This window comes from Misgurnus anguillicaudatus, unplaced genomic scaffold (genome assembly GCF_027580225.2).
Source record: "Misgurnus anguillicaudatus unplaced genomic scaffold, ASM2758022v2 HiC_scaffold_28, whole genome shotgun sequence".
Lineage (NCBI taxonomy): Eukaryota > Metazoa > Chordata > Actinopteri > Cypriniformes > Cobitidae > Misgurnus > Misgurnus anguillicaudatus.
The window spans coordinates 3,883,279-3,905,377 of record NW_027395278.1 but is presented as its reverse complement, the minus strand read 5'-3'; the positions used below and the strand labels follow the sequence as shown (position 1 = coordinate 3,905,377).

The 22,099-nt window shown below is 38.7% G+C and overlaps 1 protein-coding gene and 1 long non-coding RNA gene across 3 annotated transcripts in view; one reads left to right on the top strand and one right to left on the bottom strand.

The window, feature by feature from the left end:
- The window catches only part of LOC141362606 (cysteine-rich motor neuron 1 protein), a 150,003-nt gene that overhangs the window by 11,650 nt on the left and 116,254 nt on the right, over positions 1 to 22,099 (top strand). For both annotated transcript variants that reach the window (XM_073864907.1, XM_073864906.1), the window contains exon 2: positions 4,360 to 4,533. In XM_073864907.1, the coding sequence (XP_073721008.1) occupies positions 4,360 to 4,533 (174 nt within the window). The remainder of the gene's footprint in view (positions 1 to 4,359; positions 4,534 to 22,099) is intronic.
- On the bottom strand, positions 623 to 3,827 carry LOC129415791 (uncharacterized). The gene is made up of 3 exons (XR_012368319.1): positions 3,575 to 3,827; positions 2,040 to 2,104; positions 623 to 1,663 (listed from the first exon to the last, which is right to left on the bottom strand). It is a non-coding gene; the product is annotated as an uncharacterized lncRNA (long non-coding RNA).

Here is a 22,099-nt window from a genome sequence, read left to right as displayed (position 1 = left end):
CCCCTTGTGATGTCAGAAGGGGATAATATCGCCCTCAAATCTGCACTATCCAACCACGCCACTGCCATTTAGTGCAGACATCAACATTTGCATTTAAAGGACACACCCAAAAATGGGCACAACTCTGCTCATACGTACAAAGTGGCAATTTTAACATGTTATAATAAATAATCTATATGGTATTTTGAGCTAAAACTTCACATATGTACTCTGGGAACACCAAATATTTATTTGACATCTTAAAAAGTATTGTTAAATGTCCCCTTTAAGATGTTATATAAGAAGTCAGAAAGGATTTCATTGTTGTTTAACATTATCAGTTTCTTAGCTGTGCAAAGGCAGGTTTCTGCAAACACGTCTCTGGTCCGTTATTTATGCACAAACAGGTAGCATTTCTATAAAGACATAAATTATGTGCATGCAAATGCATGCATGCACAGGTGCAGAGCTGGGTGATATGCAAAACAAGTTGAATCAGTGTTTTGAACTGGTGTGTTGAAACTGGATTTTTTAGGTCAGCGCTCCTAAAATCTCAGCTGTTGCAACGAGAAAAGAAATGGCCACAAAAGTAATCTTTTTTCTTGGTCTTTAGGAAACATAAGTCGTCTGCCGTAGTAAACCCTACACTCTAAAAATGGTTGGGTTAAAAACAACCCAATTGGCAACCCAGCGCTGGGTAAATATTGGACAGAACACATGCTGGGTTAAAGTAACCCAACACGTTGGGTAACACATTTTAACCCAGCAGGTTGGGTTGTTGAGAAAACCCAACATGTAGTCATTTTAACCATTTATGGGATTAATATTCTGGGTTTTGGGTTATTCTTGCTGGGTTATTTTTATCATGTGCTTTATTGTAAATCAAGACCATTGTTAACAGCAAATAAATGTTTATTTGATTGCAAAATAACTACAAACTCTTACATTTTTACAGTTGTAAGTTGCAAAATCATTTAAAGGACTGCTTACTGACCCAAGTATAAATATATTTATAAAATATCATAAATTATGCACATTGAAGTAACAATGTAACAGGTTGAATCAATTCGTTTGAATTTAAGACAGAATTTGTAATTTTACAGTATATATATATGAAATACTGAAATGTACATAAACAAAACTACAGCAGTGTAAAAAAGAAACAATGTAATTGTTAAATTAAAAGTAAAATCATTCATAGATGTGTAAAGTTTTTTTAAAGAACAAATGTTTTAAGTTTCACAGAATGGAATGTATTTGACTAAAAATACTTCATTTATTAAAGTTACTCGTCGTGAACAAAGATGTACAAAGGAATCGGACAGCAGGGGATTCATTCATTTGAAAAATGACAGACTACAGGAATTCCCATAGAAGCACATTGCCTGGGGTATTTATTTTTTTAAGCACTTAAAATGCCTTTAAACCAGAGACTGTAAAAAATATGCAAGTAGTGTCCGTGACGTCACCTATTGGTTTGTGAAGAGCATTTTTGAAGCTTAAAGTAGGCGGTGCGTGCCGTCGCCATCTTGGCCGAATTGCAGTTTAAGTCACTTCCGTATTCAGAGAGACTGATTGAGAAAAAAGATTGAGAGATCTGCTGCATGTTTCCCATGGCCAGGAAGAAAGGAAAGGGTTTCGAGGATTCTGTCCAGAGAAGAAATTCCACCACATTTGTTGCAATCTACAAAAGAGGAAAACACTTTTAGTGGTCTGAACTGAATGATCAGATTGAAGTATTCAGAAAACCATGTGGGCCAAGTGAATTATATATTTTATAAAAATTATAAGGGTTTCATTTGCATCCCTGGCCGCATTACCACCACGTGTGGGATTTTTTTTTCCAAAAATGCAATAGCCTGTTTACAGTTTGCATAAGACTTTGGTGTTACACTCCTTTAACTGTTGTGCCAACAACAAAGGCTGCAAACCACACAGACTGACAAATATGATGATCTGATCTGACTATAAAGAATAAAGTACTGCAGAACTAAAATTTAGCAGATAATTAAGACATTCTAAATATATTTTAAATAGGAATTATTAAATGTTATACTTACTGGCTGAAGTTGTATGAAGGTCTTGCTAGCCTCATCAATGGATGGACGTTAAAACTCTGCACACTCTAAAAAAAAAAAGAATTGGAAAACAACATCACATCTGATCTCTGCTAAAAACATAACATCTCTGATACAGTATCAGCCACAGATCAGAGGGTTGGTCAATATACATTTGAAATCACAGGAGACAACCCAAAAATATTATAAAATGAATATAAAATAGTAACTAAATACGACTCAATAACACATCTAAATTCATATAACAGTACACATATACATGTTTGTTAACAGATAGTCACTTCCACGCAGCCTCCGTCTTGGTGACAAATACGTTTATGTTTTCAAGTTCATATTCAAACACTTAAATTATTGTTTCATTTTAAAAGAGAGGAACAAGCATACATATAAGACACCAGTTCTTGGAAACGCTGTTTTGTTTTAATTTATCGACGCGTTACCTGCCGTACCGACTGTGAAGTGAATGTGCTTCTTGTCTTTGCCTCAGTGACAGCGTAGACGACGGCTCCGTGATCCTCCGCCGCGGCGCCGCCGGTAAAGTTAACATGTGCTTCTGCTCGCGCCTCGCCCTTTGCGGTCTGTCTTTACATATCGAATGACAAGAAAGCAATTCGTTTGTCGCTAAATTTAATTTAACAGCGTCGCTATCGCTTGTTAAGCTGGGAAAGGGAAAACTATGCGCGTGTGTGACACAAAAAGCCGAAGTGGGTTGCGGAGGTCCACTCTGTACCGGTGTTGTGTCGAACTCAGTTCCCCCTATGTTTCCCTTTAGTGTAGTGCTTTTATAGCGTTTTCATCACGTTACATTTAGAAAGATTAAATATTTGAATTGGTTATACTAAAAAGGCATAATGTCATGTATTTTATAATACAATTTATTAAATATTTCATACATTTGACAGTTTTCTATTAGGGTATTTCTTTTAAAATATAGCCTGTCTTTTTCTTTTTTTTCCTTTACTGGTTGTTTTAAAAATGTAATGTTTGCATACATAATTAAATAAATATTATACATATAATATGATTCATACTGTAAAAATAATTGACTTACCATTAAGAACAATACAGATAAATTACAGAAATGCACACATATACATCTCAGTAGCCATTAAAACTTTAAATATATAAATAATAAAACCTATAACGTGATAAAAACGCCATAAAAACACTACACTGAAGGGGAAAAATAGGGGGAACATAGGGGGAACAGACTTCGACACAACACCGGTTTTGACTCGCTTTGTTAAAGGCTTACAGAAATTGTCACGAGTTAACGTAATCAACCGTGTGATGTGGATTTTATAACATGTTTTATTAATTTTATTAATATGCCATATCAAACATCTTAGAACGATTATTCAAGTCAATTTGTGTAAATGGCGATCTGAGGTAACAGTCGTCATTCCTCCAAATTACACCCGTCGTCTTAGTCAGTATAAATTAACACGTTGCTGTCTCGCAAAATGTTATAATCTTGTTTATATTCATGAAATGTTCACAAAAGCATATAAACTTACCTTGAAACAACTGCTTCAGTGACTCTGTCCTTTCACGACGACCATTGCTGAGCACATTCAAACATCAAGGGCGCGAAGCACGTGAGCCTCTTCAAACAACCCAACATAATAACCCAGCAGTTTTAACCCAACACCTAGAAAACTGAAACTACCCAAAAAGTGTTTAAAATGTAAAAAAATAACCCAGCAAAACAACCCAACAGACTCAACCCAGCATTTTGGGTTAAAAAATAACCCAGCCATTTTTAGAGTGTAGTATGCGCTAATCTCTAGGGTGCATACATGCATTCTAAGCACACAAACATGCCTTTTCGCACAGATAGGGCGAACATGCTGAAGGGCTGAAATACCAGCGCTGGTATCAGCAATGTGTGCACTGTAAATAAGACTTCATAATGTCACCGGCAGATAGTCGCATCTTATAGGTCGAGGTCATTCTTATTTTGAAAATGTGCTGCTCTCTGCCACCATTTATCTGTTCTGTAAGTCAAGAGAGTCTGGGAATGCATGAACCGCATAATTCTTTATAACAAATCTCTCTCTCTGCTGTTTCCGAGCCACTGGCTCACCCCTTGCACCTCAGATTCACATGTAATTGGTCATGTGGTCCAAGGATTCTAGTTTTCAGCACCCTCATTACCCCAGCAACACAAGACCTTTTGGCTTTTGGAACCCACAAGCTTAATGATACCGGTTTGGTTTCTGAATCTTAAAATTGTTTGATCTAGAAACGTATTAATACGACTTTCAACACTGATATACGTGTCTTTCTCATTTCTGTTCAGATGAAAACTGGGATGACGACCAGCTCTTGGGCTTTGAGCCATGCAATGAAAACCTGGTTACGGGCTGTAACATCATTGATGGGAAGTGTGAATGTGACAGTGTGCGAACATGCAACAACCCATTCGAGTTTGCCAGCCAGGAAGCCTGTCAGACGGCCCTGCAGAAGATTGAAGGTACACCTTTTATTTCGATCTCTCTTCTCATTATATCTCTCGCTAGTTCTCTCCCTGCCTCCCTAATACAACAGACTCATACGTGCGTGCACATGTTTCTCCGCCGTAGTGATGATGTCACTGTGGCGTTTTTATTTTTTTAAAGAATCTCCTATTGCTTGATTTTTAATAAGCTATTTGTCCCCATGCGCTGTGCTGTTCATTTTACCAGAATATCAAAAATGTAATACAGTTTTCTGGCATACCGTACCTAATTATCCCTAATTAACTTTGCTAAGGCATAAGAAAAAAATTTGTTTGGTTCCGGTTTCCGACCGACCCTGCCAATTTATGTGCGACCCAAATTTATTTTATGAGCTTGGGGAAGAAATAATACACATTAAATAAATACAAAAAAAACTTTGAGGCGAACTATAATTTACCTTTTAGTACAGCACCGTTTTTGTAAAGCACGCGATGCAACGTCCTCTACCAATGCTAAAAACAAGGCAGCTATACGGTCGTTAACACAATCGTTCACACATCGTTGTCGTCACTTACAAAAGCACTGGTAACTTTTGGTGTGCATTCGAGATGCTTTTTCGTGCACAGCAACGTAATCTTTTGCGCCCGCCGAAAGTTGTATCTTACAGACCAAAAAAGACGAGCTGAACAACGATATGCAAGTGGGCTTTTCTCTTCCAGAGAGGACAAACCAAGGCTCATTTTTGCGGTCAGAAAGTGAATTATAATATTTGAATTTATGGTATTATGACCAGGGCTTGACATTAACACCCGCCAAATGCGGGTAGATTTCGGCCGTGGCGGGTAAAACAGCCAATCCCACTAGCCACTTTGCCAGGTTGAATATAATTTTTTAATTGTAGTTTTCTTAAAAGTTATGCGAAATGATAAACAATACGCAATGCGACAACTTCCATGAGCACTCTGCACCCAGCGCAATGCAAAGAGACCAAAGCGTCACCTTCAAGAGAGCGCGCAAGAGCTGATGGATTTGCGAATGCACAAGAGGACGCAGTCTGAGCGCATACACACTTCGGGAAAGATAAAACAATTGCATGGAAGTGATTGATTAGATATAAATTGCGTGCAAACTCTCAGGGCAAGAGCGAAGAGAAATTCAGCGCATACCTGAATGCACACGAAATCAAAGAAAACCCGCCAGCTGAGAGGTTTGCGCATCATTTTAATGTTACAATAATGCCCTCTCAACATTTGTCATTAAAAAGTCTTAAATCACTTTTATCAGAAACCATGATCAAGCTTATAAAATACAAATGCATAAACTAGCTGACAGTAAAATTAATGTACATTTCTTGACAGTATTTACTGCTGTTGTTAATAAATATTTAAAGTGGTTGTCGATGGGTTTTGTGTTTATCTTTTCAGTTTAGAATTAGTGTTTCTTCTACACCCCTGCTCTACTTTTAATATATTCATTCAAAGTTAATCTATTTATGCCTTACTTACTAGCATGTTTTTCATGCACCTAAATATATGATATGATCTATACTGATATACCAGCTATATACCAGCTAATAAATGTTGTCTTAATTTGGGTAGTCAGACTGCATTTGAAATTCAGTCTGCATCTAATTTAGCAAGTTAATTTGCTCGAATTAAAGTCATTTTAGGATGCCAAAGTCAAGTTTAATCATATAAAATTGATTTTACCAGCAACAAAAATTTGGCCAGTGAAAATGCTGAGTGGCTAGTAACTTTGAAAAACTAGCCACTTTTAGCTGGTGAGCAAAAAAGTTAATGTCAAATCCTGATTATGACAAAAGAGATAATCCGTGGAGACGTGCTGCGCTGCGTGAGACAAACATGCAATATAGCCAAAGTCACCTCATATATCCGCTATTCAATTTAAAAATGTAACAATTTCCTACCTATCCCTTGCTGCCACTGAAAAAAAATAAAAATAAAATAAAATAAAATCCCTACCGACCCATCACCTAAACTGACAACCAACCAGAACCAAACTTATTTTTTTTTAATGCCTAATAGGAATAAGCTTCCTTATTAGTTTTGAGATCCTCTGAAATAATCAATCCAAGCACTCATTTTCAGCATCAATGTAACCTATGAACTAATTTAGATAAATGGATATTATTAAAGATGTGTGTGTCAGCCATAGTCAATGCTTTATGTTGGCGTCAGTTTTCGAGCACGACTTTGCTGTCCTAGTTAAAGCTACACCATAAATTCCAAAACCCAAACAAATGTTTAGCAAAAGTTTCACTTTGACCTGCTAGCTTCAGACAGGAGCATATTTTCTGCTTTCCCTAAGCCGCTGAATAACAACTTCTTGTTTAAAATCCCCGAGGCTAAATTTTTTTTATATAGTTGTTTGTTCTAATTCTTTTCTTTTGTTGGAAAGAGTGGGGGTTGCAAAAGACTATTTTCACCCTTTTTCTTTGCCCCGTCGTGCTTATATGACAGGCTTTTTCAGAAGCCTGTGATTAAACAAACAAACACGCTGATTTACTAGAGGCTGATAAGGTTCCTTTTAGAGCTATCAGAATGCAAATGTTGCGTTGAAAAATGCGGTCCCTGATGGATACTTGCTTGCATTCTCGAAGCGTGCCTGTGCGTTCAGTCTGTGCCGGTGGCACACTGGCAATTAGGCACAAAAATACATGCTTGTTATCACTACAGTCATAGCAACGGCTGCTGGCCCTTGTTGTTTTATTGTGGCAGGTGTACTTTTTGTTGACCCTGAAGTGGGCGGTGGCTATTTTTCTGAATATCACCCCTTGTTTTGTTTTGTTTTGTTAATAAGTGCCTGTCATGTTGTTTTGACTAGTGGTTTATACAGTAGCTGCTGCAGTTGTCACTTGTTTATTATGATGTTGTGTCTACTTTGGGATAGTGTTTTGCTTGTATGTGTAAAGTTGTCACAATGTTGTGTCTAATAGAAACCTAATTCTTTTAATGAGTAGCTATTTGTTTTTTTCAAAGACTTCCTTGGTTTAATCTGTTTAATTTACTAGCGTTTGTTATAATAAATGAGATGAAGAAATGTGTGTTGTTACACTTCCAACAATATATTATAAAAATTTGTCGGTATTAAAATTATTATTATAAAACGGCTCGTTCTGGTTCTTCATTCTGATTGGATAAAACACGTTCTAAGCCGTGATAAAATACCCCGGTAAACCCACGGTTCAGACCGCATCACTGCGCCACTGTTGCTGCGTACTGATTTATGAAAATAAACACCACAGTCTTTAATCATTTTTTCTTTTTTCTACATTTGCAGAATTATGGCAATATAAATGTCAATAAATATTGTTGAGTCATCTCGTCAATAAAGAGAAAACGTTCTCTGGGTTGTTTTTGTCTTAAATTGATATTTCCGCTAATACCCTCTAGATGGCAATCTTACCTAACTTAAACACTGACGCATTCACTCGACACAACAGCGTTGTGGTGGATTTAGCGTGACGTGTACGTTTCGATGGCTCTGAATCTGATCTCTTACAAAAGTTGGAATTATCTCCGCTTTTAGCTGAAAATTTGAGAGGTGATAACTGATAAGAGAAGAAATGAAGGTAGGATGAAACAGGGTTTTTTTGTTGGAAAGCGGATGGTCTGTTCTTTCATTTGATATTTTATGTTTATTTAAAGAAGATAATTTTTAAAGATAAAGGCATTAAACTAAAACTGAGTGGCAACTTAAAAAAAAAAACGCTGACGGGGAAAGAGTTATGCATGCTTCCAAGCATATTTGATCATCACTTCAACAGTTGCACGATATAAATGTTAATGTATATTTTAGATTAATGTTGATTTATAAATAAACACCACAGTCTTTAATCATATTTTCATTGTGTCTTGTTCTGCGTCTGTGTTGCTTGAGAGTGGAGCTCTGTTGCAGCCACACTTGATTCTGAGGAACTACTTTGTTTGGCGGAAGAGTAATATTTGTACTAATATAATAACAACTTATTTGTGTTTCATTTTGTGAAACCCTGCTATGCATATGAAGTAACCGTTTTATAAACGCAATAAACCCCGCAAAGCATTGGGGTTACAGTGCATTTTATAACAGTTAAGGGGGTTTTAAGCACTCCGCTTCGCATTGTGCCTAACAACGCCCCTTAGCTGTTATAAAATGCACTGGTAACCCACTGCTTCTTGGGGCTTATTGCTTTAATAAACAAACATACTAGCTCAAAGACATATTATGTGTTTTTTTTAATATTATGTTCTTTAAAACCCATGGGTGGTATTTTTGCTTAGATATTCTAGTTGTTACGTCAGGTTGTTTTTTCTCCAATCTCCTACATCTGTTTGCGTTCACTGCGGTGAGGACGTGGGCCAAGGCACATGTTTTGCGCTGTTGTAATGGTATGCGTTCGGGAGTTATCATTTGCATGAGAAAAACATTACTGTCGTGATTCATCAACCTGGCCATCTTTCGTGTCTACAGTCAGCAGACGGTGTGAGATTTTATTGATTTTACATTAAACAATTGCTTCTGTCACGTAGAAGTGGAAGCGTCTCCGTAATATGATTAAACTCCATCTCGTAATCCCACTCCCTTCTGTTTCAGTGCTTTTGCCGGGGGGATAGATACGAAACTGTGTTGTTTAAACTACTGCACATGCAACCAAATCCGAATCAGCTGAAATACGGCCTCGACCTCTAAGGTTGTTCACCCTATTCAGCTCGACAAGAAAAAGTCCTTCCGTGCAGTGTTTTGCATGTACGGAAAGCTGGCAGACGCGAGGGTGAATGTTGAATAGATAAGTGCTATTGATATTATCAGTAGCGATTCAAAACAAGCTCCAGTTTGAGAAGTGCAGTGACCTCAGAATTTCTATAGCCGGATCTGCGAGGAGGGCTTTCTGAAAGGGCAATGGAGATTGATAATAGTGCTGTGCTGCCCTCTCCGAGGTTCCCTAATGACATTCGTATTCTTGGCTACCGTTGCTACTACAGGAAATCAATCTTCAATAAAACTGTAATAATATGTTGACCTTTGATGTTTAAGTAGATTTTTGGTTGGTGTAAAAATATACCTGAACTGTAAATCAGTACCAGATTGGATGGAAAAGTGAAAACATTAAAGGAAAACACCACCGTTTTTCAATATTTTACTATGTTCTTACCTCAACTTGACGAATTAATACATCAATGCGTGCACTTAAACTTCGTACGACGCGTTGTGAATGTGTTAGCATTTAGCCTAGCCCCATTCATTCCTTAGGATCCAAACAGGGATGAATTTAGAAGCCACCAAACACTTCAATGTTTTCCCAATTTAAAGACTGTTACATGAGTAGTTACACGAGTAAGTTTGCAGCATTTTGACCCCGGGCGCAGTAATATTGACAAAAGTTTGAGTGAGAGTGATGATGTTACTGCGCGCTGAGGTTGAAGTGCTGCAAACTAAGCGCTCTTCCGCCATACAATTTAGTTTTCATTTTTATCCGCTTAAAAAAATTGCCACGTTTTATTTTGTGCCAACATACTTACTCGTGTAACTACTCATGTAACAGTCTTTAAATAGGGAAAACATGGAAGTGTTTGGTGGCATCTAAATTCATCCCTGTTTGGATTCTAATGCTGCGTTCACACCAGCCGTGGTAAAGGCTTCAAGTGCGAGTATTTTCAATGTTAAGTCAATGTGAAGACGCGTTGACATGCGTCTGGAGGTCTCACAGTGTGAACGAGGCATTTAACGCGGCGCAGTAGACGTGATTCCGCCTCATTTGCGCGTCTAGTTCATGCGAAAGGCGCGAATTCAGCGTTGCCGCGGCAAACGCGCGAGTTGAAAAACTTGAAATTTGGCGGAAAAACGCAATGCGTTAACCAATCAGGAGCTTGCTCTAGTAGTGACGTGATTACAGGAAGCGAGCAGAGTCGCAGAAGCCCCTCCCATGACGCGAATTTCCGTGTGAATGTCCCGATGACTAAAATTTCACGTGCGGCTTTCACACGCTAATGAAGCTAGTAAACTCAAACTGTTCAAGCGGCAAAGTAGACGCAGTAGACACGAATTTGACGCCTCAAACGCGGATGGTGTGAACCCATGGTAAGGAATGAATGGGGCTAGGCTAAATGCTAACACATTCACAACACATTTTACAAAGATTAAGCGCACTGTGCATTGAATAAAGATAGCTATGTATTAATTCATCTAAGTTGAGGTAAGAACATAGTAAAATTTTGAAAAAAGTTGGTGTTTTTCTTTAAGGAATTAATCACTGGGATATCATTGAGGTTACCGCATAAAGCAAAATGTTTTACAAATTAAAAATATCTTTGCTCAACACAGAAAGATATTTGTAATAAAGCAAAAAACAGAAGCACCATTGAGAAACACCAAGAAATGTATACAGGTCTGTAACAACTTGAGGGTGAGTAAATGATGACAGAATTTTCAGTTTTGGATCTTAATACTGAACTGCTGAGTACCAGCATGAGGTAGAGCTCAACAGAGTCTGTGGATCTGTTTGTAGGTAAATATTAGTCTTGAAGATATGATATATAGTGAAATGTATTCAACAAACCCAGAGATGGTGTATATATAAGGCAGCGCATTGAACACTCTTTGAGAAAAGCATGAGGGTGAAATGAGGAGAAATCGAATCGCGTTAGTGGTTTAACCTCCTAAGACCTAGATGTCCACATACATGGACATCAAATTTTTATGTTGTTTGCACCATAATACTTAATTCTGTGTAACTTGAACCTGTTGTACACAAATGAACCTGTTGTACACAAATGTGGACAATTACACTGCTTCATGTTCTAAGAAAAATATTTGGTTATTATATTTATTGGTTCTTCCTAACCCCAAAATAGCTGGAAGAAATCTGAAAAAAGACAAACCAAAGCTCGGGTCTTAGGAGGTTAACTCCATGACCGTACACATTACATTGAATACCATAAACATAAACACTGTACAGTACATCATGTATTTTGTGAAGTAAGGGCATGGGTGTGTTTTCAGGTTTTTGTGTGCAAACACTTGTTTTAACCCGTCTTTGGTCAAATATAAGACATTTTCTACAGTAGGTTCGTTTAAACAGATGGGTTTGTCTATATTTTACCCAACCATGGGTTATAACAATCCAGTGTTTTTAGAGTGAAAGATTCAATATTCGAGTACACCTCTGAATGTGTGGGTTCAGGCTATTCAAGGCAATTTTACTGTCATTGTGAAATAAATGACTGGGCCAAACAGCAGTGAGGCAGTAAGAGAGTATGCTGGAACTCTTTCAGAGAACCTGTATTTGACATTAACATGGAGGTGAATGGTAGTCTTCCAGTGATCCAGTATAGCCTTCTGACGTGCAGGTTGCCGTCATTTGGTAAGTGGATGGATGCACTACTTTTAGAAACAGTCTCTTGAAAAGATATAACTTGGTATTTTGCCAAGGGTTTTTATAGCGTCATTACGCATACAGTGGCCCCAAAAGTATTTGAGATGCACTTAAAACTGCACAAATGCATAATTGTATACAGTAGATTGTTTTCACATCATTTATTTCATATACTAACCGGTGCCAAGGTTATTTTATTAAATGTATGTACAAGAAAAGATTTCAGATTTGAAAGAAATCTTGTAGCTAATAGTAGCAGGTAAAAGAATGTGGCAAAAGGATGGAAATATGATACAAGGGTGAGAGTTCTTCTTTGTATAGAGAAAGCTTGTGCGTGTTTAAGAGAGAAAGTGAGACACAAGAGGAAGTTTTGTTCGGAGAGACTCTGTTTTGCCGTTACTGTTAGTTTGCTTTGACCCAGCTCGGCCAAAGCACATTAAAGGAAATGCCAAGCATTCTTCCAGTAGAGCTGTGTCTCTGCTGCCTTGGCAGGATTACAGTGGAGAATATTTGTTCTGGGGAGCCGGCCATGCTAATTGCAGGCCCCGTTGTATGCTGGGAGAGAGCAGCCTCTCATGCCAAAAGCAACATGTTTCTGTTTTAACAATGTCCTGTTTTCAAAGAGAACGTGGGGGGTCGGACAAACCCGAGAACGAAATGCCTGAATGTACTGTACTTGGACGTTCCTCTTGTCCCGTAGAGGACAATGCAAAAACATTTGATCTGTTACGATGTGAAATATTGGCTCTGGGTGCACGGTGTGTTCATGTTGAAGAATCTACTACAAGAGTAAAAGTTACATAATGTTCGTATTGGCCGAAAATACATGAAATTAAATAGGGATTTGTCCATTATAACACGCAACCAATTGGATTAAAATGGCATAATCCAAGTAAAGTATCGATCTAGGTGTGTTTTCAACACTGTGGTTCACATTATGTAATTATTGCATAACCTTTGGGTATCGTAATGATGGCCAAAGCAGTAAAATTGTTGCTTATTTTCATATCGCCAGTAAATCAAACATACAGCAATAATTCAATATATCGGCCGGCACTAAAATGGTTGTTGGCATTAATTGATTATTTGTGGAGGCGCAGTGTAATTAATCTTATGTGGTTTTTGAAAGGTCTGTAAACAGATGCACTGCATTCTTGCTTTGTGTTATTCATCCTCCTCTGGCTTTGGCAGTCATGAATGTTTGGGGACAAGTGTCTGTTCAGCACCAGCGTGTTCTTCCCCTTCGCAGTGCAGTTTTGGAAACTCGCTGACATCAATCTGTCTAGGCGACAAGACATGGACGGAACCAAAGTGTCTCAGCATCTCAAACAGGTGTTAATGGGATGCTGTCCCTTTTACATCTGCGGGGTCAAATTTACTGCACATCATCTCCTTTATCCTCCTCATCTTCCTTTATTCTTACAGGGTGTTAAATTAGGGGTGATAATGCATTCCATCACCTTTGTCATGTGCAATTTTCAGTCAGCGACCTGTTAGTAGAATGTTTTGCGGAGCTTATCACCTTTAAATGAAACCTTTTTATTTACCTTTGAAAAAAGTCTGGGTTGAGTTTAGTGGTGGTTCTAATGTGATATTGCAAATACTGTATGCCCTTTACATATCATCATCTTAAAGGAAAACACTACCGTTTTTCAATATTTTGGTATGTTCTTACCTCATTTTAGACTAATTAATACATACCTATCTTTTTTTAATTCGTGCACTTAATTTTTGTACAGCGCATCGTGAATGTGTTAGCATGTAGCCAAGCCCCATTCATTCCTTAGGATCCAAACAGGGATGAATTTAGAAGCCTCCAAACACTTCCATGTTTTTTCTTTTTAAAAACTGTTACATAAGTAGTTATACGAGTAAGTATGGTGGCACAAAATAAAACCTGGCAATTTTTTAAGCAGATAAAAAATGAGAACTATATTGCACGGTGGAAGAGCACTATGGGCCCTATTTTAACGATCTGAAACGCAAGTCCGAAGCGCAAAGCGCAAGTGACTTTGTGGGCGGATCTTGGGCGCTGTTGCTATTTTCCCGGCGGGAGAAATAAGTCTTGCGCCGGGCGCAAATCAATAAGGGGTTGGTCTGAAGTAGGTTCATTATTCATAGGTGTGGTTTGGGCGTAACGTCAAATAAACCAATCAGAACGCTCTCCATCATTCCCTTTAAACGCAAGGGCGCAAGTTCCATGGCGAGTTGCTATTATTATGACGGATTTGACAGGCGCACGCCAGGAGCGGTTCACAGCCGAGGAGACCGACGTTCTTGTAAGAACAGTGAAAGACAGAGAAGTTGTTTTGTATGGGGATGGGAGAAACCCGCCCAAATCAGCGTCGGTTAAACAGGCCTGAGAGGAAATAGCTGCAATTGTCTCATCAGCTGCGCCAAGCACTACAATGATGTCAGGAGACGGGGGGATCCCAAGCTTGCCAGCATAAATCGGGCACGCCGGCCACACAGGAGGACATCGCTGCGTCCACCCTCACCGCTGAAAGGCTTTGGGGGCTTTGAAATCGGACACAAGAAACGCAAGCAAGGTTCAACCCCAAAGTACACTTACAAATCAAGTTCACATACATGAAGGTTTCTTATGAAAACATTTTAATTATTATTTAGATTAAATAAACGTAATACAGCCACACAACAAACTTATGAAAATATTTTAATCGTTATTTGCATGATAATTGTTTAACGCTGCCACACAAAATAAATAAAAACTATCACCACAATCTTCACCACAATGATTTCCCTTATCTCATGTATTAATATTTTTTATTGTAACAATTTATGATTTAATGATTTCCCTTATCTCATGAAGCTATTAATATTTTTTATTGTAACAATTTATTATTTGCAAAAATAACTGTTGCATCTGTGTAGATTAGATAAGCAATGCGCGTTGTGCACGCTATACATTATTGTCAAGCATGCGCCCCTAAAATAGCATAATGAACTACGCGCAACGCGCCACTGACTTTACACTAGTTTTTTTTGGTTAGTAGCGCAATTGTTTTTTGAAACTGCAAAATAGCATAAGAGATGGTTTGCGCCGGATCACGCCTCCTTTTTTGCGCTGAACCGCCCAGGGAGCGCAAGTTCATTCCCTAGTTTGCCGACGTGCGTCTGTGAAGGGAAAAACCCGCTGTGCGCCAGCGCAAAATACTAAATTATACATGCGTCACTGACAAAGTCAATTGCGCTGGGTGCAAGATAGGGCCCTATAAGTGTTCGCGCTATAAGTCAGAAAAGATGTAAAACATTGTGTTCAGTACCTCAGATTAGATAAATAGGTGGAGAGAAGGCTGTCACAGCTTGTATTGCATGAATAAAACGTGTCTGACTTTGAGCAGGCAGCTCCCGCTGAATGAAGAAACAGCACCTGATGCGTGTGCATGTTGGCCAAAGGTGGTGCGGGAGCATGTGAGGTCACGGACAAACTAATCGATAATGAAATTTGTTGACAACGAATGTCATAATCGATTTTTACCGATTTTATTGATTAGTTGTTGCAGCTCTAGTTGTAACACAGGGCACTCCTAGCAGCGCTGTGATCTAATCGAAGCTTTGCTGAAGCCCAGTGAACTACATTCTTTAATGTTTCAGCACTGAGAAAAGGGCCAGACCAATGACAATTGAATTAGATTATCTAAAAATCAGCACCAAATCGCAGAATGGCCTTATAGCATCAACACCCTCATGGTTAGTCCCCTATGGCTATTACTCTGCTCTCTACGATCATGGTATTGACAGCTCCTCTGGTGTGGAAGATTTCAAGCCTCTGACAGATGTAGTACAGGTCGGACATTGACATGGGTCCACCAGCCCGGTTCACACCGGTTGATTGAGAGATTCTCGTCACTTGCGGATAATCCTATCAACTGCAGATAGATCAGCTGCTGTTTGCCCGTGATTGATTTCACGGGGCGGTCGTTGGAGTGCTGCACAGCCAGATCTTGACAAAAGTGCTACTTGTGAGAAGTGTACCTATCAGAAATGCAATGCTGTCAAAGCCATTTAGAAAACTGTTTTTGATCGAATGAAGTCAGACAGTGGAAAAAACTGTTTAAAAAGACACATATTATAGATGGTTCTCTTATTTCTGATTGCATAAGCCACATTTTAAGCCATTGTAAGATCTAAGACTGCAATTTTGCAAGAAAACCATAAATAAGTTACATAAATGAAATATATTACTTGTTTGAAAAATATACACTCACCTAAAGGATTATTAGGAACACCGTTCTAATACTGTGTTTGACCCTCTTTTGCCTTCAGAACTGCCTTAATTCTACGTGGCATTGATTCAACAAGGTGCTGAAAGCATTCTTTAGAAATGTTGGCCCATATTGATAGGATAGCATCTTGCAGTTGATGGAGATTTGTGGGATGCACATCAAGGGCACGAAGCTCCCATTCCACCACATCCCAAAGATGCTCTATTGGGTTGAGATCTGGTGACTGTGAGGGCCATTTTAGTACAGTGAACTTATTGTCATATTCAAGAAACCAATTTGAAATGATTCAAGCTTTGTGACATGGTGCATTATCCTGCTGGAAGTAGCCATCAGAGGATGGGTACATGGTGGTCATAAAGGTTTGGACATGTTCAGAAACAATGCTCAGGTATGCAGTAGCATTTAAACAATGCCCAATTGGCACTATGGGGCCTAAAGTGTGCCAAGAAAACATCCCCCACACCATTACGCCACCACCAGCAGCCTGTACAGTGGAAACAAGGCATGATGGATCCATGTTCTCATTCTGTTTAAGCCAAATTCTGACTCTACCATCTGAATGTCTCAACAGAAATCGAGACTCATCAGACCAGGCAACATTTTTTCAGTCTTCAACTGTCCAATTTTTGTGAGCTTGTGGAAATTGTAACCCCTCTTTCCTATTTGTAGTGGAGATGAGTGTTACCCGGTGGGGTCTTCTGCTGTTGTAGCCCATCCACCTCAAGGTTGTGCGTGTTGTGGCTTCACAAATGCTTTGCTGCATACCTCGGTTGTAACGAGTGGCTATTTCAGTCAAAGTTGCTCTTCTATCAGCTTGAATCAGTCGGCCCATTCTCCTCTGACCTCTAGCATCAACAAGGCATTTTTGCCCATAGGACTGCCACATACTGGATGTTTTTTCCTTTTCACACCATTCTTTGTAAACCCTAGAAATGGTTGTGCGTGAAAATCCCAGTAACTGAGCAGATTGTGAAATACTTAGACCGGCCCGTCTAGCACCAACAACCATACCACGCTCAAAATTGCTTAAATCTCCTTTCTATCCCATTCTGACATTCAGTTTGGAATTCATGGAAATCCGGTGGTGCGCGTACAGTATTGCATCACGCACACTGCACGTGGACCCTCGTAGACGCGTAAAAAATCGACCGTACTTTGGCCTTTAGACTCTTGTACCTTATTGCACGGTTTTACAGACATTTAATGAATTCTGCGGTTTTGATGCCTTTGTTGAAACTTACTATTTACATTATCAGCATCATTATTGCTATCGTTGATGTGCCCTGCTTCATATCATATCTAAAAACGTGCCTCATCTTGTAGTTTATTGCTGAATGTCACACAACATTGAAAGTTAAAAATCGTTCAAACATTCCTTGACAGAAAAAGATAAATGTGCACCCCGAAACCTTTGAAAGTGTGACATTTAGGCCTATACCTGCTTACAACATGATTGCCACTTTACAGATAACATATTTTCTTGCAGATTTTTTTATTTCCTGTTAGCTAAAAAACTGCTGTGTTTGAGATAAGCGTATTTCCTGATGATTTTAGCCTCAGGTCAGTAATTATTAAGTGCAGAGGTGGGACGCAACGACTATGGACTTGAAATGGCAGATGGTACGATATTTTGGGGGGAAGTGAGGCATTTTGTTTGTAAGTCAGTTGTTGACATTCTGGCGTCCCTGTGGTGTCCGGCAGTAGATGCTCGGTCTGAGTTTGATGTGGTTTACTGATAAAGATGAATCACACTGCGGTCCGTCGAAGCGTGCCTCTCGTTTGTCCTTTAAATTGCTGAAGATAGCGCAAAACCTTTAAGGGGCATTTTCCCTCACAGTGGCTCACAGCTTGGTCCTTTTTTTATATTCCCTCCATGAATTTGGTCAGATGGTAAGAAAAATGTGTTGTGTGTGGAGTCAATCGACCGTGACAATTGTGTAATTTTTTCAGGAACCTTTTTAATGCAATGTTTAGTCACTGAAGCAGATTCTGTTTGAGATTTGTGTTTTTGAGCTTAAGAAAGCTTGCTTTTATATATTTATAAATACATTTTTAGTGCTTATACTTTTAGTGCTTTACCAATTCTGGCAAAAATGTATCCAATGACCAGTTAGCAGGAGTCTTCTGTAAAAAATGAGATCTGTTAAATGTTATACACAAGTGTTTTCTCGGCCGGCACTGCAAGAAGGTCCCCGGTTTGAGGCCCAGGTGGGTCGGGACTCGGGATGCCTTTTTGTGTGGAGTTTGCATGCTATCCCTTGTGTAAATGTGGGTTTACTCCTGGTACTCCAGTTTTCTCCCACAGACCAAAAAATGTGCAGTTTAGGTGAATTGAAGATGCCCAATTGCCTTTCCCCCAACATGTGTATAGATCAATTTGTGTATTGATTAACTGGTCCTCACCATGAATATTACCATAGTTACTAGAATGTTGGGAAGCATTAATAGGAATGAATAAATAAGTCTTTTCTCAGCTCTTGTACTACATGAATTTTGTTAATAGTTAATCATTCAGATGGTTTACAGGTATTTTGCATCCTGATTGTTATCATAGAACAGATTTAAAAGAAAACACCACAGTTTTTTAAAATATTTTACTATGTTCTTACCTCAAGTTAGATGAATTAATACATACCTATCTTTTTTCAACGCGTGCACTTTTAATCTTTGTACAGCGCTTTTTGAATGTGTTAGCATTTAGCCTAGCCCCATTCATTCCTATGGTTCCAAACAAAGGTTTTATTTTGTGCCACCATACTTACTCTTGTAACTACTCATGTAACAGTCTTTAAATAGTGAAAACATTGAAGTGTTTGGTGGCTTTTAAATTCATTCCTTTTTGGATCCAAAGGGAACGAATGGGGCTAGGCTAAATGCTAACACATTCACAAGGCACTGTACAAAGATTAAAAGTGCACGCATTGAAATAAAAGGTATGTAGGGCCCTATAAAATCCGTTTTATTTTTTCCCAAATTCCGTTTTATTTTTTCCCAAATTCCGTTTTCTCCGTTTTAATTTTTCAAATTCCGTTTTATCCGTTTTAATTTTTGGCAATTATATTTTTTATCCTTTACTGTTATTTTAGTCATAAAAGAGTGTGCCTTTAATGTTAATGATTAAAATGTAAATGATTTAGGGAAAAACTGGATAACAGGATTACTTAATGACTATAAAAGATGCATTTACACAAGCACATACACACCCGCGCGCACACACAACTCAATTCAATGCATTGTTTAGTGTTGTTGCAGGAGGCTACAACAACGTGTCAAAGCAGTGGTGCCTTCAGAAGTGCCTTAAAACACATCAATCCAGCGGAACGCGATCCATATTTTATACATAATCGCTTGAAATGCATATAACTTTACAAATATACACAGGATAGTGATCTGACTTAGGAAAGCATGAGCACGCAGCTCTTTGCACGTGCGAGCGAAAGAGAGACGGAGAGCGGCACCATGATGCAGATGATTATATTTTAAATGCGAGGGATAGTTAGTTTGCCTCAGCTCGCTTGAAATGCATAAAACTGAACAAATACATGAGGATTTGTGTTCGCACTTCGGACAGATGCGTGAGCTGCACGTGAGAGAGGTAGGCTACAGTGAGACAGACGTGGATGAGAGAGTGCATGTATCTTTGCGCTCACCGTGAACAGAGTGTTGACAAAACTTCCAAAATAACAGTTCTCCGGTCACATAAAAGTCATGTGAGACCTGCTCGGAACCAAGTGCTTAGCGTCGAATTTCTTAATTTTTTCGCTGACGAAAGCAGAGTCATGGAGAGCCGCTTCACCATGGTTTCAGTGTTTTGGAGGGGGTCTGAAACGACGGGAGGGGGCGTGTCGCCCAGATTTACTTTCCCGGTCTGAATTTCCCCCAGACATACGTTCGTCTCCCATACAAAAACATAATTTTATTCAAAAAATGTAAAATTCCGCAAAATTCCGCGTTAATACTAGATTCCGTGTTAATTAGCCAATTCCGTGATTCCGTCCGCGATTCCGTGATCGCGGAAATTATAGGGCCCTAGGTATGTATTAATTAATCTAAGTTGAGGTAAAAACATAGTAAAATATTGAAAAACGGTGGTGTTTTTCTTTTAAAGGGACAGTTCACCAAAAATGAACATTCACTCTCAGGCCTCCAATTTATAGGTGATGTTTTGCTTCAGTAGTACTTTAAAGAGAATTTGTAGCTAAAACCATGGTCCTTGTGATGGTTTATATATTGCAAGCCCACAGATATGCATCTTTGAGAGTCAACAGCAGATACAGCCAACACAAAATAAATCCCCTCGGCCCCTGGCAATATATTGAAGTGTTATGAATTGTCAGGAAGATCGCTGTCCAGCCACACTCAGCTTTGTGTCGCATTAATGTGCAGTAAGCGTGTACGTACGCCATTACTCCAATAGGATTTTCATGATTCAGGACTGTATACCTGAAGCTATGGATATGTTGTAATATAGTATAATGTTTGTCAGTAAACAGTAAACCTTTAGATCCATTTTATTTCGTTTATCTAATATACAGTACTGCATCTGATTTAATGTAATGCCAACAAATATTTGTGATGGTTTGATACAGTAAAGCCAAACATTTATTAATGACTTGGTGAGCCCTAAAGAGCCTTAGTTTATCAGTAGGTTATAACTAAACCCCCTGAGGCTTTCTTGTCAAGTGTGCTTTCGCTGAAAATGTGCTAATATGCTAGTTTTGCATATTTTTGCATAGCATTGCTGTTTTTGTTTGTAAACAAGTCTGTCCGTTTCAAAATGTGTTAAAGCTTTTGAATTTGCATTCGGCCCTTGTCTGTGTTTACTGTGTTTTCTCTTCCACTCTTACTGTGAAGTAATCAAGGGTGAAAAACTCTAATCAAGATTATTTTATAATCAAGTAACTCCTCTTGGGTTTTAAGCACACAGCACTCAATTTTATTTAAGGTGCTGGTTCAGATCAAACCGGATGTCCGGAAATGTGTTTATTGCTGACATTAGTTTAACCCTTAGCCTATTTAGTAAAGAAAAATTTTCTAGTTTTCAACTGAGGCGACAGCTATAAAAACAGCTTTGAATTGCGCTTAGCAAATGATCTCCATCAACCTGTTTTAGCTCCGGAGAGGTCAATGTTGCCTGTTTACAGAGTACCTATAAGTCTGAGCGTTTTTTTTGAGGGTATGTGTGCTTGTTTTGACAAAAATGTATCTGGGTTACAAGCAGACATGAGAGTTTGAAAGACAAAAATACATTTTTTCCCCGTTCTGAGCATAATTCACAAATAAAATTCCCGAAGTAACTGTGATGGGAAAATTTAAAATGAGCTTATTATTTGTTGAGTGTGGTAAGGCCCAGTGGGTCGTGTGCCATTTTGACAGGCAGTTTGACAGAGGAATTTCTTGGAAGAGAAGAAAAAAAGATAAAGCTATGTTTATCTGCCTCTCAGTGAATTCAGTTTCCAAGGAAGAAGTAAGTGAGAGGTTTCAGAGAAAAATTGGGCATCTGATTCATACTTGGTGAGGAACCTGATTCGTTTCAATTCAGGCTGCGTTCAAAGATCTCAGGAACTGAAAGCTTGGTTTATTCATACAATAATTTACCTACATCAGTCATCAGCGTATCTGTCGTGATGCAGAGATTCAAATATATGCATTTTTTCAAAGATAAAGAACAAGATGCACAGTCTTTGAACTGCCTTCTGAAGCATCCTGTCCATTTAAGGAATAGTTCACCCAAATTTTGTTCATGTCATTCAAACACACAGCATTATTCATTGCTGCAAACATTGGGAACAAAGAGATTTGTGAAAACAAAAACCTTAAATCTTGTTGGCATTGATGAACAAAATGCAATGTATCTTAAAGGGATAGTAGGGTTTCCCGCAGAAAATTTGTTAGTTAAGGTGGTAGGGTTGGGCGGGTTCGGGGGCGTTGCAATTAAAGGGGTGGGGTGTATGCGTCATGATGAAAATTAAAATATGT